The 14,674-nt window shown below is 44.2% G+C and overlaps 1 protein-coding gene across 1 annotated transcript in view; it reads left to right on the forward strand.

The window, feature by feature from the left end:
* The window catches only part of slc39a9 (solute carrier family 39 member 9), a 44,235-nt gene that overhangs the window by 22,765 nt on the left and 6,796 nt on the right, over positions 1-14,674 (forward strand). Inside the window, exons 2-6 of the mRNA XM_043698406.1 lie at positions 1,589-1,697; positions 5,950-6,138; positions 8,875-8,943; positions 11,038-11,123; positions 13,208-13,342. Of these exons, the coding sequence (XP_043554341.1) occupies positions 1,589-1,697; positions 5,950-6,138; positions 8,875-8,943; positions 11,038-11,123; positions 13,208-13,342 (588 nt within the window). The remainder of the gene's footprint in view (positions 1-1,588; positions 1,698-5,949; positions 6,139-8,874; positions 8,944-11,037; positions 11,124-13,207; positions 13,343-14,674) is intronic.

The raw sequence follows: 14,674 nt of genomic DNA on the forward strand, positions 1-14,674 counted from the left end.
TCTGAGGGCAGAGGTGCGGGATGTGGATGAGATGCGTTGGAGGATATCTTTAACCACGTGGGAAGGGAAATTGCGGTCTCTAAAGAAGGAGGCCATCTGATGTGTTCTATGGTGGAACCGGTCCTCCTGGGAGCAGATACGGAGGAGGCAGAGGAATTGGGAATATGGGATGGCATTTTTGCAAGAGGTAGGGTGGGAAGAGGTGTAATCCAGGTAGCTGTGGGAGTCTGTGGGTTTGTAAAAAATGTCAGAGTCAAGTCGGTCGTCAAGGGCTTTTGCCCGAAACGTCGATTTCGAAGCTCCATACTCAATGTTAACCCTCTTCCAACATCCAGTGGCACTGCCAGCAATTCAAGTAAAGTGTTTTTGTCATTGGAGAGCATTATTATTCAGAAAAGGTAACAAAATGACCAGCTCGAGATTTTTTTTTAACTGAACTCTTAAATCTGAGGATCTCAAAATCCCCTTGATATTCCAGTGTGGCAATCTAATGGCAGACCCAATTTATTTGTAATTTCTCTGTGGGATATCATCTGAAAGAATATACATTTCCACAGTGTTTTGCAACGTGACAATGTCCCAAACTGATTTTTCAACCAGTTCATTACATTTGCAATGTAGTTGCCATTTTAATGTAGAAAACGCATCAGTTAATTTGCAAGCAGCTAGGTCTCTCAAACAGCAGTGGGGCGGTGAATTGCCCGTTATCGTTCACAATGCAATCCAAAGAGAAACGGCCGATGCTGTTAATTTCTGAATGGATTAATACAGTGCTTGGAACTAGGTTGTGATTCAGACTGTTAAAGACATGAGTTGTCTATGAAGCTGTTACTTCCTGCTTGGCTTGTTTGAGCGACTGCTTCAGTCATATTTAGAGCAACCCCGTGGCGTAATACATTTTCTGCTTACCATCTGTTATTTCCATTGGTTGCCAAGTTGGTGAATTGAGCAAAGGATACAAACTCCTGATGAATCCACGAATGTTAAAGGGCTTTGTGGAGGAACTGCTTGACTTAAAGGGCTATTGGTTTGAAATACTTGAAATGTTAACTCTTTCCTTCCACAGATCCTGCCAGACCTCGGGTTTCTCCAGCAATTTCTGGTTTTGTTTCAGATTTCAAGTATCTGCAGTTCTTTGGTTTATATTAGATCACAGAGTCTTAAAATTGATTGCTTTGGAAGTTGAATTACTTTTGTAATGTTTAAAGAGGAACTGACTAACTATTTTTAAAAAAAGTCCAATTCCAGTAAGAGATGGTGCGCACAATGACCTCTTTGTGGCAGAAATTCCCTACCTGTGTTTTCAATTTCCTTTTCTCCGGGTGCTCCGGTATCCTCCCACAATCCAACGATGTGCCAGTTAGGTGAATTGGCCATGCTAAAAATTGCCCTTAGTGTTAGGTGCTTTAGTCAGGAGTAAATGTGAAGGAGTGGTTCTGGGTGGGTTACTCTTTGGAGGGTGGGTGTGGACTTGTTGGGCCGAAGGGCCTGTTTCCACACTGCAGGGAATCTAATCTAGATCTCCTCTCACTCTTCCCTATTGTAATTCAAAAATTGAAAGTGTTTCTTTGTTTTTATTCCTCTCCAGGAAAGGTTGAAGTTGGTAACGGTTCTTGGCGCTGGACTTCTGTGTGGCACAGCTTTAGCCGTCATTGTTCCGGAAGGGGTTCATGCACTCTATGAGGATGCTCTGCATGGTAAGAGAGAGATCCATGTCCCAGTCTTGTTTGAAAGCCCTGCAGAGCACAGAATAAAAGCAACGTGGCACCTTGTCCACCCTAAGGCAAGCAAAGCCGTTCTCTGTTCATGACCGCATTCTTCTGATCGCCATAATTTAGATGACAGTTTTTTGGCTCAAAACATCATGAGAGCTGGTACAGGTTAATTGGAGCACTTAAAATCCAATTCTCTGAATTACTTGGACACTGTGCAGAGTTCAAGACTTGTGCATCTTGAGCAATGACACAGGCTAAGAGAGCAATGAATAATCTGATCAGGGTACATAATGTTACTCGGTCAACATTTTCAAGTTGGAACATTTTCTCCTTCATTTTTGCATGGTGCTTTGTCTGAATTATAGTTCGGATAGAAAAAGTGTAATGCCCCTAGAGAAATGGAGTTTATGGACCTGGATTATTTCATAGATGTATTGGCACAAGGGCTAAACTGGGTACCACCAGTTATCACTAGTAATTGCACCATCCAACAAGGTAACATACAATATTTCAGTAAATTTGATGTAAATTTTACCGCTGTGAATTCCTGAGAGACAGCTGGTGCCAGAAACTATGTGTAGGATAATTTTCAGGACGGTTTTAGAAAAAAATTTGATAGATATACTTTACCAATAGTGTATCAATCTTGCCAATTCTCAGGAATAAAAATTCTACAGCAGAAATGTTGACATTATCCAGGGGGATGTTTTTGATGGAATGCTGCTTGCTTATTCCCATATCTGCAATCTATTCATGTAGTGCACAAATGAACAAGGGGACAGCATTTGCTATCCTCCGGTCTTCTGGCTTTATTCCTGTAGACAACGATGACATAAAGATCAAAGCCAAAGACTCTGCAATCTCCTCCCTCCCTGGCTTCCCAGAGACTCTTAGGATAAATTGCATCCGGCCCAGGGGACTCCTCTATTTTCACACTTTCCAGAATTGCTAACACCACCACCTTGTGAACCTCAATCCCATTCTGGTCTAGTAGCCTGTATCTCGATATTCTCCTCAACAACATTGTTGGTATTCATACTGGAAAAAGACAAAAAATATTCATTTAGTACTTTTCCATCTCCTCTGACTCCACACACAACTTCCCGCTACTTAGAACATAGAACATAGAAGAATACAGCGCAGTACAGGCCCTTTGGCCCTCGATGTTGCGCCGATCCAAGCCCACCTAACCTATACTAACCCACTATCCTCCATATGCCTATCCAATGCCCGCTTAAATGCCCATAAAGAGGGAGAGTCCACCACTGCTACTGGCAGGGCATTCCATGAACTTACGACTCGCTGAGTGAAGAACCTACCCCAACTTCAGTCCTATATCTACCCCCCCCACCTTAATTTATAGCTATGCCCTCTTGTAATACCCGACTCCATACGCGGGAAAAGGTTCACACTGTCAACCCTATCTAACCCCCTAATCATCTTGTACACCTCAATCAAGTCACCCCTAAAACTTCTTTTCTCTAATGCTCACCGCACTATTTACCTGGGTGCCTTCCTCACCGCACTATTTACCTGGGTGCCTTCCTCACCGCACTATTTACCTGGGACTGGTAAATAGTGGGACTTGGCCCTAATCTTACTCTAGTTATTCTTTTATCCCTGATATACCGATAGAAAGTGTTAGGATTTTCCTTGATCCTGTCTGTCAATGAGTTCTCATGTCCCCTCCTGGCTGCTCTTAGCTCTAAATAAATATGTTCCAGTATAAAGATAAGAGAACACGTCATCTGTGGTTAACTAATGAAGTAATTAGAGAAAGTGTCACACTTGAATGCTTTTCCTTAGCTGTGCAAAAATGCGTGGCAGGTCAGATGATTGGTCAGAATAAGAGTATGGCATAAAGGTTATAAGGCTAATCAAGGAAGAAATTAGACCATGAGAGGGAGCGAGCTCGGAATGGGTAGTTTTATACAAATATTTTAAAAGGAAAAGAGTAGATGAGTATTGATTCCCTGGAGGGTGGGAATGGGGAGTTGATTGTAGGTTGTAAGGAAATCACTGGTTAACTTTGGACACATTTTGCCTCTTGTCTTCACAATGAAGGACACAACAAAATCCCCAGTAATATCTTTAAATCAGGAGATGAAAAGAAGAGAGGAATTTATCGTGAATTTGCAATCACAAGGGAAATGGTACGAGGAGCTGTGAGCTGAGAATGATCCCATTCCAGCTGGTCTTCATCCTTTGGCCTTTAAAACAGGTGGTTCATGAGCTAGTGGCTAGTCTTTATTTTCCATTTTTAAAAAGTAATTCCGTCCTTGGTGACCTGAGTGTTGCCGGCAAGTCCAGAATTTATTGGCTATCCCCAGTGCCCTTGAAAAGATCGTGGCGAGCTGCCCTCCTGAATTGCTGAAGGGGTACAGGTGACCTGGCAGTAATGTCACTGGACTAGTAAACCAGAGGGACACGATTATACACTGGGGGCATAGGTTCAAATCCCACCACGGCAGCTGTTGCAGTTTAAGTTCAATTAATAAAATTGGAAATTGAAAGTCGCACTCAGAAATGGTGATTTTATTATTGTTTTTTAATTTAAAAAAATCTGATTCACTGAAGTCCTTTTTAGATTAGATTAGATTCTCTACAGTGTGGAAACAGGCCCTTCGGCCCAACAAGTCCACACCGCCCCTCTGAAGAGAAACCCACCCAAACCCATTCCCCTACTCTATGTTTACCCCTGACTAACACACCTAATACTACGGACAATTTAGCATGGCCAATTCACCTGACCTGCACATCTTTGGATTGTGGGAGGAAACCGGAGCACCCGGAGGAAACCCACGCAGACACGGGGAGAATGTGCAAACTCCTCGCAAACAGGCGGGAATCGATCCCAGGACCCTGATGCTGTGAGGCAGCAGTGCTACCCATAAAGGCAAGAAGAAATCTTAGGGAAGAAGAAATCTGCCATCCTTTCCCGGTCTGATCCAAACATGACTTCAGATCTATTATACTGTGGTTAACTCTTAATAGCCCTCTGAAATGGCCTGAGAAACCATCAGTTCACACTCAGTAAGAGAAGAACAAGAATTGGAAAAAGAACAATCTCGTATCGATATGGATGACGTGATGGCACAGTTGGTTATCATTGCCTCACAGCTGCCAGGGAGTTGAGTTTGCTTTCACCACCTGGTGGCTGTCTGTGTGGAGTTTGCACCTTCTCCCTGTGTCTGCATAGGTTTCCCCTTGTAGTTTAAAGATGTGCAAGTTAGGTGGATTGGCCATGCTAAATTGCTCAGTGTCCAGAGGTGTACAAGCTAATGCATTAGCCATGGTCAGTGCAGGGTTACAGCGATAGGATAGGTCGCTCTTCGGAGGGTTGGTGTGGACTCGATAGGCCAAATGGCCTGCTTCCACACCGTAGGGATTCTATGATTCTGGGTACATATGCAATGCTTCAGGGGAAGGAGAGCATGGCTAATAGCACTGCAGTGGACTAAACTGGTTCTGTAGTTTCTGAAAGTGGGGCCTTTTGTTTTAATTATTTAAAACGTCTAACAGCACTTGCAGAATCACAAAAAGAGGCCACTCAACCCTTAGTCTAATCTGGGAGAAAGTGAGGACTGCAGGTGCTGGAGACCAGGGTTGACAGTGTGGTGCTGGAAAAGCACAGCCGGTCAGGCAGCATCCGAGGAGCAGGAGAATTGATGTTTCGGGCAAGAGCCCTTCATCAGGACCGGCTTCCTCGCATGCTGTCTGACCTGCTGTGCTTTTCCAGCAACACCCCCTTTGTCTAAGATGTCTCTTTTGAAACAGCTATTCAACAGGTCAAACTCTAACTTTTTTTTCCTCCACAGCGATGCAAATGTTTCTCTTTTAATTTGAATGCTATTCTTGACATTATAAAATGGATATGATGATGGAGGCTAATCATAATGAGGATGGTGCGAATTGTAGGAATGTTTTGTGCGCTGGCAGGTATTTGGAGTTGCCCATGTCCCCTCAGTGAATTGCCTGGTGCCAAGTCAAATGATGAGACTCAAAGCCCTGCTACAGACAGCAGTGTTCACGACAGAAAGGTAGCAGGGCAAGTTTGCTAAGATTCGCAACGACTACAGCTCTGGTCATCGGGTGTGATTGAAGATGTGTCAAATCAGCGTGACTCAGCAGTGACCTGTGGTTCGTGAGGCCGTGTAGGCTTTGAACATTGCAGCATACGGGCTGCAGGAAGGTTCCCACTCTCGTTTAATCTATTTTCTTTCTACTCCCTCAGATAAACACACCCATGGAGGTGAAGCAGAGAAGGTGGAGGATTCGTTAAAGACAGGACAGTCAGCAGAGACTGAGCATGATCACGAGCATATTGCTTTGCACGCCTGCATTGGGGTTTCGCTGGTCCTGGGCTTTGTTTTTATGCTGCTGGTTGACCAAATAGGCAGTTCTCACATGCACTCCAGTGAGGGTAAGAGACACTTCAAATCTCACTCGCTCATTTTTTCCACAAAATGCAAGAGACCCAGTGAGCTACCACCTAAGGCTTGACTCTTTTGATCTTGGTTGGCATCCCTACTTGTGACAGAACGCTGGCCGCTCGCCTCGGTGGGCGGGGGAAGAGGAGTATTGCTGGGCCGCTGGGGTGAAAGGAGGGGGAGGGGAGGCACTTTGGCCAGGAGTGGAGGATAGAGCAGCATTGTGGGGGATTCTGAGGGTGGGAGGCGTGGGGGGAGGGGGGGGGTTTGTGTCGGAGTGAGGAGGTGGGTGAGATTGGGGCAGAGGAGTGTCGAATCAGAATTGGTGGGGATCCTACCAGAAGGAAGGTGGAGGAATTGGATCTGGTTAGAGTAGAGGATGATCTGACCAGGAGGCTAGTGAAGTGGCCAGTTTTATAGTTAGCCGTCAGTAGGAGCACATTTCAACCCCTCTGACTTTTGTCAACTAACTGTGCCCAGGTAGGCATATATTTAATGCAGTCTTGCTGCCACCTTTACCACAGCTTTGTAAAGTCGTGTTTTAAAGTTACAGCAACAAGTGTTTTTCCCAAATGTTACCCGTGTTCCCAAAAATCACCTTGAGTGAATCAGATTTCTTGCATTGTGGTTTGATTCTGATGTGAAGGTATGGATGTAACCGAACCAAATAGCATTACAAACACTGATTCAGAGCATCTGGTTCCCTTCCCCTGTCTGTTCCCCAAAACCATGTGAGTTATTTGAATCTGTTGGCATCATCCTTTAAATCAGTGCATTCCAGATTTTGCTGAAGCTGCTCGGATGCTGCCTGAACTGCTGTGCTCTTCCAGCACCATTGATCCAGCATTCCAGATTATGACAACTCCTGTACAGTAAAATGTCTCCTCAATTCACTCCTGCTTTTACCGATGACTTTAAATTTGTGACTTCTGGCTAGAAGTCCTCAGTATTCCTACCAATGTGAATCATTTCGCCCTTCGGTGTGTGTTATATTTTATCTGGTGTTTCTATCCACTTCACCAGTCTATCTCTGCTCTCTCGATGTCTCACATGATGCTTCTCTCATCTAACTGTATTTGAGTTTCATGTGCAACCTTTGAACTTATTGACGTATACCAACAAGAAATGTCCTTCCACCTGACTCCAGGAAGTTGTTTCTTCTACAATGGAAAGGGTTTGAACATTCGGAAGACTCTGTATTGCATTCCTGATGAAGGGCTTGTGCCCGAAATGTTGATTCTGCTGCTCCTCAGATGCTGCGTGACCTGCTCTGCTTTTCCGACAGCACACTCCCACCTCTGATCCCCAGCATCTGCAGTCTTCACTTTCTCCCTGTGTATTGCATTTGAAGACTTTTTTTTTAACCTGCCTTCCTCGTATGAAAATATTTGATTTTGCTCTTAAGTAGCCTACTCTAATTTTCAAATTACTTGTACTGACTTTGTATTCACCCACACGAGGAAATAGTTTTTCTGCATTTACCTTATAAATACGATATTGATTCAAACAGCTGACTTAGGTCATTCTATAGTCGCCCAAACTCAAGGGGATAAAACATTCACACGAACCATTCGCATTGCTTAATAGTTTAAATCTCTGGTATCGTTCTAATGAATCTTCACTACATGCCCTCCAAGGTCTCTATGTTCTAAGTGCAGTGTCAAGAACTGAACACGGTTCATTAGGTGCCTTCTAACCAAGATCTGGGTAACACTTCTCCCCTTCCACACATCAAAACTCCTGCAAAATACTAGTGCCTGTGTGGCTGTTAGCCTTATTTGTGGATTTGTGAAGCGGCCTACTCTGTCATATTGAGCTAGGAGAGGTGAACCAGTAGTCCACCCAGCTGCAGGCTGCACTGGGCAAGTAGACCTGAGATTATTTCAGGACGTTTCTAATTTCTGGTCTTCAGGACAGGCACAACTGATTTTTGATTAGGTTAGATTCCCTACCGTGTGGAAACAGCCCCTTCAGCCCATCAAGTCCACACCGATCCTCCGAAGAGTAACCTACTCAGACCCTGACTACCAGACACTATGGGCAATTTAGCATGGCCAGTTCACCCTGACCTGCACATCTTTGGACTGTGGGAGGAAACCCATGCAGACATGGGGCGAATGTGCAAACTCCACACAGACAGTTGCCCGAGGCTGGAATCGAACCTGGGACCCTGGTGCTGTGAGGCAGCAGTGCCGCCCCTAAATTTTTCTCTAAATTCCGAAAATTAATGTTAGCTCCATTACACAGAGAAAAACCTAATTACAACTGGTGCTGCGTTGGGAAAAATAATTTGTAATAGCAGTTGTAAGACAGACAATATGTATGCAGTAGTCTCTGGAATAGCAACATTTCTGACTCTGCGGTTGCAAACTCTTGAATGGTTTACAGAGTGTATCTTACATAGAAACAGACCATTCCTCCCAGCTAGTCCATACTGGTGTTTATGCACCATTCACACCTCCTCCTGCACTTTGGAATTTAAGTAAATGTCTTATCTAAGAGGTTAGACACCAGTGGTATAACAGGACCGAAACATAGCATGGAATCCAGTTTGGAGAAACCAGAACAGTTCATAGACACCAGTGGCATCTAAATAGGCAGAAGGGCAGATAGATCAATGCAATGGTTCCTTTATGAAAATGAAGGTATTCAACTGAAATAATAGAGACTGCAGTTAGATTTTGAGGAGCTCTCTGCACAATTTATTTTGTTTCTGATCTGTCTTTCAGATCCAGAAGCTGCAAGAACTGCCAACACCAAGATCACCACCACACTCGGACTGGTGGTCCATGCAGCAGGTAACACTAAATTTCTCATGTTGTGCGATGACGTTTATCAGCACCACGTCAGCATTGCCCATGTTACGTCTGAAACGTTTCGAATCAAAGCAGCTGGTGGTGCAATCTCCAGAGCTGAGAGGGCACTCTCGTAGCTCTCATTGTGCCGACTACTGACATGTCATCTATTCAAACAAATCATGAACTGAATCTAAGCTTGGAACATGCCAAAATATTTCCAGTCCACTGCCCCTTGTATCAGCTACCTGATCAAAATGTTGTCCGACAGTACAAACTGGTTTTTAAAGTGGCTGTTATTATACAGCCTTTTGTGATAGCCCTTTTCCACCCCATTTTGTCCTTATTGTTTGATGCTGCTGAAATGTCGATACTGAGCATTTTAAATTTATTTTAACCTGCACTGGGCCTGCTATTATTCCTTATGGAACCTAATTTCCCTTCGATTTCTTCGTCTCACAACTAATGGAAGAGTTTTCTGCTCGCAGCTTAGATACAGTTTGAGTCCACAAAGCAATTTTGAACAGGTTCTTTTTCGGGTTGCATTGGACTAAGCAATCTCAAATTGATGTAACTAAATTAGACCTTGCTGACTGGATCAAATCCACAACCTTACTCGTCATTTATTTTTGGAACAGAAGGACAGTATTTGGTCCATCGGGTATACTGGTTCTCTGAGAAGCAATCCAGTCAGTTCCACTGTTGTGAGCAGCAAGTTCTAGGTTATTACCTCGTGTGAAATAGCTCTTCCTCACCTTCAACTCTTTCCCAAACCTAATTCTGTGTCCTTGAATACTTTTGCTGTGAACTAATGGAAACCTGGATTCCTCGCAAACCTTATTCAAACGTGTCATAACCTTGTCCAATCTCCCTTCAATTTCCTTTGCTGCAGGGAAAACAAACCCACCTTCACCAGTCTAACCTTGTGACAAACATTCTCATCCAAGTCAACCCCTCAAAGACCTTTGCATCCCTCTCACAGTGTTGTGATTAGAGCGGTATGCAATACTCCAGTTGCAGCTTAATCAGAGCTTAGTAATAGTTCAGCGTGCCTTCTCTGGTTTTTGTACTTGGTGCCTTTATTTATGAAGACCAAGACCCCATATGCTTCACTAGCTGCTCTCACAGTGTGCCTTGTCACCTTAAAAAAAAAATCAGTGATCATGCACCACAAGTCCCTCTGTTCCTGCTCATACTTTGAGCTTGTGCCGATAAGTCAGTATGCCTCTCCCAATTCCTTCTGCCAACATACCTGACCCTGAGCATCTCTGTACTGCATCAGGTTCCATCTGTCACTTGTCCACCCGTTCTGCTAACCTTGTCTTGTTGCAGACAATTCGTATCAACTTGACTGTTTGTCACTCCTGCTTGATGTAGTGGTGCAGGTAGTGCACGGTTTTAAGTCCAAAAACGTGCTATTTTACCACAGGCTCTGTTTACCTTTCGCTGTGGACAAGGCTTGTGGAAAAGACAGCCCAGGATATCCACTACAAATTGTGCCTATTGGGGTATTCTAAGCCATTAGAGTCATAGAGATGTACAGCATGGAAACAGACCCTTCGGTCCAACTCGTCTATGCTGACCAGATATCCCAACCCAATCTATTCCCACCTGCCAGCACCCGGACATACCCCTCCAAACCCTTCCTATTCATATACCTATCCAGATATCTTTTAAATGTTGCAATTGTACCAGCCTCCTCCACTTCCTCTGGCAGCTCATTCCATACACGTACCACTCTCTGTGTGAAAACGTTGCCCCTTAGGTCTCTTTTATATCTTTCCCCTCTCACCCTAACCCCTTTTCTCCCCAGGGAAAAGACCTTTCAATCTAATTTTTGCAGTTTTGTACTATTTGTACATTGTCCTGTGTAGTTGACCGCACAGTACAGCCTCTTAATTGAACATGCGATTTCAAAAACAGTTTAGCTTTCTAATCATCCAGTTGTTTTTTTAAAAAAATTGAGTAACTGCAAGTAAAATGAGCCATTTCCATTGCAGGCTTGCCTGCTGCAAACAGTTATTGGGTTTGAAGCAGTGATTTGATTTCTGTGTTCCCCTGCAGTACCCAGTCTTACCTCTTCCTTTCCCTTTATAGCGGATGGCATTGCATTGGGTGCAGCAGCTTCCACCTCTCAGACGAGTGTACAGCTGATTGTATTTGTAGCTATTATGTTGCACAAAGTAAGTCTCCACATCTTGAATTTCCTAGTTTTTGTTTAAGGTGTACCATATTTCTCTTTCTCTCTCATTGACTGATCATTTGAGCCCTGTCTTGCACTGTAGTGGCTACCGTTCTGGAATTGCCTGTGGCTGAGATGTTTCAATCCTATCGAGGAAGGTTATGCAATTAAACTCTGCTGTATTTTTAAAAACGGTTTGAGATAACCCAGCAACTGCCCTTTTTTAGGAAGGAAACCTGCCGTTCATCCCTGGCTTGGCTTACAAGTGGCTCCCCACCCAGTGTCCTCTGAGCAAGCCACTCATTTGTAGCCAGCATTGCAAAAAGAAACGTCCAGTAAGAATATAAATGCACATTGATCTAGCCACCAGACTTAACAAGAGCACGCCAAGCTTGGTTAGCCTGAAAGATTGCAACAATTAGGAGAGCCATTCCATAAACTATTAGAGGGGCGACACGGTGGCTCAGTGGTTAGTACTGCTGCCTCACAGCGCCAGGGTCCCTGGTTCGATTCCAGCCTCGGGCCACTGTCTGTGTGGAGTTTGCACATTCTCCCTGTGTCTGCGTGGGTTTTCTCTGGGTGCTTTGGTGTCCTCCCACAATCCAAAGACGTGCAGGTTAGGTGAATTGGCCGTGTTAAATTGCCCACAATGTTAGATGTATTAGTCAGGGGTAAAATGTGGGGAAGTGAGTCTGGGTGGGTTATTCTTTGGATAGTCAGTGTGGACTTGTTGGGCCGAAGGGCCTGTTTTCAATCTATAGAGATTCTAATCAAGAATAGCAAAGAGTCTGCTATACATACGTACTCTGAGAGTGTAGCAGTATCCCAGCCTCCTCCATCATTAGTCATTCAGATCTTCCGGCCCCAATAACAACAACTATTGAGTGGTTTGTTACAGTTGTTGTGGAACGCCAAGCTCCAGGGAGCTGACTGGTGCAGGAACCCAGAACTTGTGGTTGAACAGAATGGCCCTGTGGGAGCGCACACTGATAGTGCCACCCATGACCTGTCAGCACCTGACTTGGCCTGTTTGCAGCATCCTCAACCAGTTGTTTCAGCTCATTTTATTTGGGGCTCCTCCTGCGAACGTAATGTTTGCTGCAGAAGTGCATTTCTGTAAATCAATGAAAGCATCAATTATCTGGCAGCCCCAGCTCACCTCTACCCTTTGGGGCTGTGCAATTCAGCTGAAATTTCAAAACTGACTTTATTGGTTGTGAAATGTTTTTGAATGTTGTAAGGTAGTGAAAAGCACAACATAAATCCAAGGTTTTCTTACTAATTACTTTATCACTAACCTGTTCATTCCCATTTCTCATTTAAAAGTGATGTGCAAACTTTAATGGATTTTCCGCTATAGATAATTGATATTATACAAAGTCACTGTGTGCAGTACGTACAAACAGTATGTTCCTCAGAATTCTCGTTTTTGACACAGTCCAAAATTCTTCAAAAATGACATGAAGGCCTCCAGCCAACTGTCAATATTTTTCTCGTGGAATGAGGTAGAACTCCTGTATGACTGCAATCCTCTGTCACCTTCATCCAGCAACCCTTTTGTAATATACATGTTGGGAGGTGTTGACTGTGAATTTATATAAACCATCCACTGTTTCAGACCCCATGCAGAAACACTTCTCAACTAATGAAGAATAATCCTATTTGTACAGAGGCCACAGACACTAACAACGGGTAACTAGTTCAATAAAGCATTGTGAAATATGTTATATTCATGCTAAACCGTGTTTAGGATCTCTACTTCCTCATCCATCAAAACAGCTGCTTCAGGAGAGCGACATTCGCACAGTATTGCATAGGAGGTTCCCTCTAGGTTTTGTGCTGGTGTTTCTAGGATTGGTCTCGAGCCTGTAGCACTTGAGTGTTAGCAATTGAGTCACAGCTGACACCGTACTACACCCGCAGGCAAAGTTTGCACGGTCACGTGCAGTTGCTGCCAGACGTCATTGGTTAATAATCAAGCATGGGAACCTGGGTCGGCATTTTGGATGAGGCGTAAAATGATGGAATTGTAGGAAAGCATACTTAATCCATCCCAGTATTCCTCTCCTCTCCTCTTGTTTTTAGGCTCCTGCTGCTTTTGGTCTGGTTTCGTTCCTTATGCATGCAGGCCTCGAAAGGAACCGAATCAGGAAACACCTTCTGGTGTTTGCTTTGGCAGCGCCTCTGCTCTCCATGGTCACTTACCTGGGCCTGAGTAAGGTATGTATGCTGAGGTCGTGACATGTTCATTTGCCGGGTGAAAGTGTATTGCGGCTTGGATGTCAAAATACTACAATATGATGACTACCCTGTCAGCCGTGTGCTGCAGCCACTGAGGTTCCGAGTCAATCGATCTGCTTTTCTGCATCACTTGATAAGGGATTGGCCAGGATCCCTGGAGAACTCCTTGCTGTTGTCTTTAATAACCAACCTGAATGGGCAGTCGGGGTCTGTGTTTTAACATCTCCTCCCATAGGATAGAGTCTCCTCGACCCTCCCGAAACTGCTCTTGAAGATGTTAGCCAGGTTTTAGCCTGATGCTTGAATATTTCAACCCGTGACTCTGATGCAGATGTAGGAATATTGCCAAGTCAGTTAAGAGAGCTGTGTGACTTCTGGGAGCCTTTCAGGTACTAGCTGATTTTCAGTCCAAGTAATAGAGTCATAGTCACGCAGCATGGAAACAGATTCTTTGGTCCAACTAGTCCACACCTCCAGTTTCCTCATTTCCCCTCCCCCCACCTTGTCTCAGTCAAATCCCTCGAACTCAGCACCGCCTTCCTAACCTGCTAACTGCTTCCTGACCTCTCCGCCCCCACCCCACTCCGGCCTATCACCCTCACCTTGAGGAAATACATCCAGGGAAGTAATTTGGGTGGAACTGAGAAATAAGAAAGGGATGATCACCTTATTCGGATTGTATTATAGACCCTCTAATAGTCAGAGGGAAATTGAGAAACAAACTTGTAAGGAGATCTCCGCTATCTGTAAGAATAATAGGATGTTTATGGTAGGGGATTTCAACTTTCCAAACATAGACTGGGACTGCCATAGTGTTAAAGGTTTAGATGGAGAGGAATTTAAGTGTGTACAAGAAAATTTTCTGATTCAGTATGTGGATGTACCTACTAGAGAAGGTGCAAAACCAACCTACTCTTGGGAAATAAGGCAGGGCAGGTGACTGAGGTGTCAGTGGGGGAGCGCTTTGGGGCTAGTGACCATAATTCTATTCGTTTTAAAATCGTGATGGAAAAGGATAGACCAGATCTAAAAATTGAAGTTCTAAATTGGAGGAAGGCCAATTTTGACGGTATTAGGCAAGAACTTTCGAAAGCTGATTGGAGGCAGATGTTTGTAAGTAAAGGGACGGCTGGAAAATGGGAAGCCTTCAGATATGGGATAACAAGAATCCAGAGAAAGTATATTCCTGTCTGGTTTAGAAAAAGAAGGAAGCATATGTCAGGTATAGACAGGATAGATCGAGTGAATTCTTAGAAGAGTGTAAAGGAAGTAGGAGTATACTTAAGAGGGAAATCAGGAGGGCAAAAAGGG

This window comes from Chiloscyllium plagiosum, chromosome 10 (genome assembly GCF_004010195.1).
Source record: "Chiloscyllium plagiosum isolate BGI_BamShark_2017 chromosome 10, ASM401019v2, whole genome shotgun sequence".
Classification (NCBI taxonomy): domain Eukaryota; kingdom Metazoa; phylum Chordata; class Chondrichthyes; order Orectolobiformes; family Hemiscylliidae; genus Chiloscyllium; species Chiloscyllium plagiosum.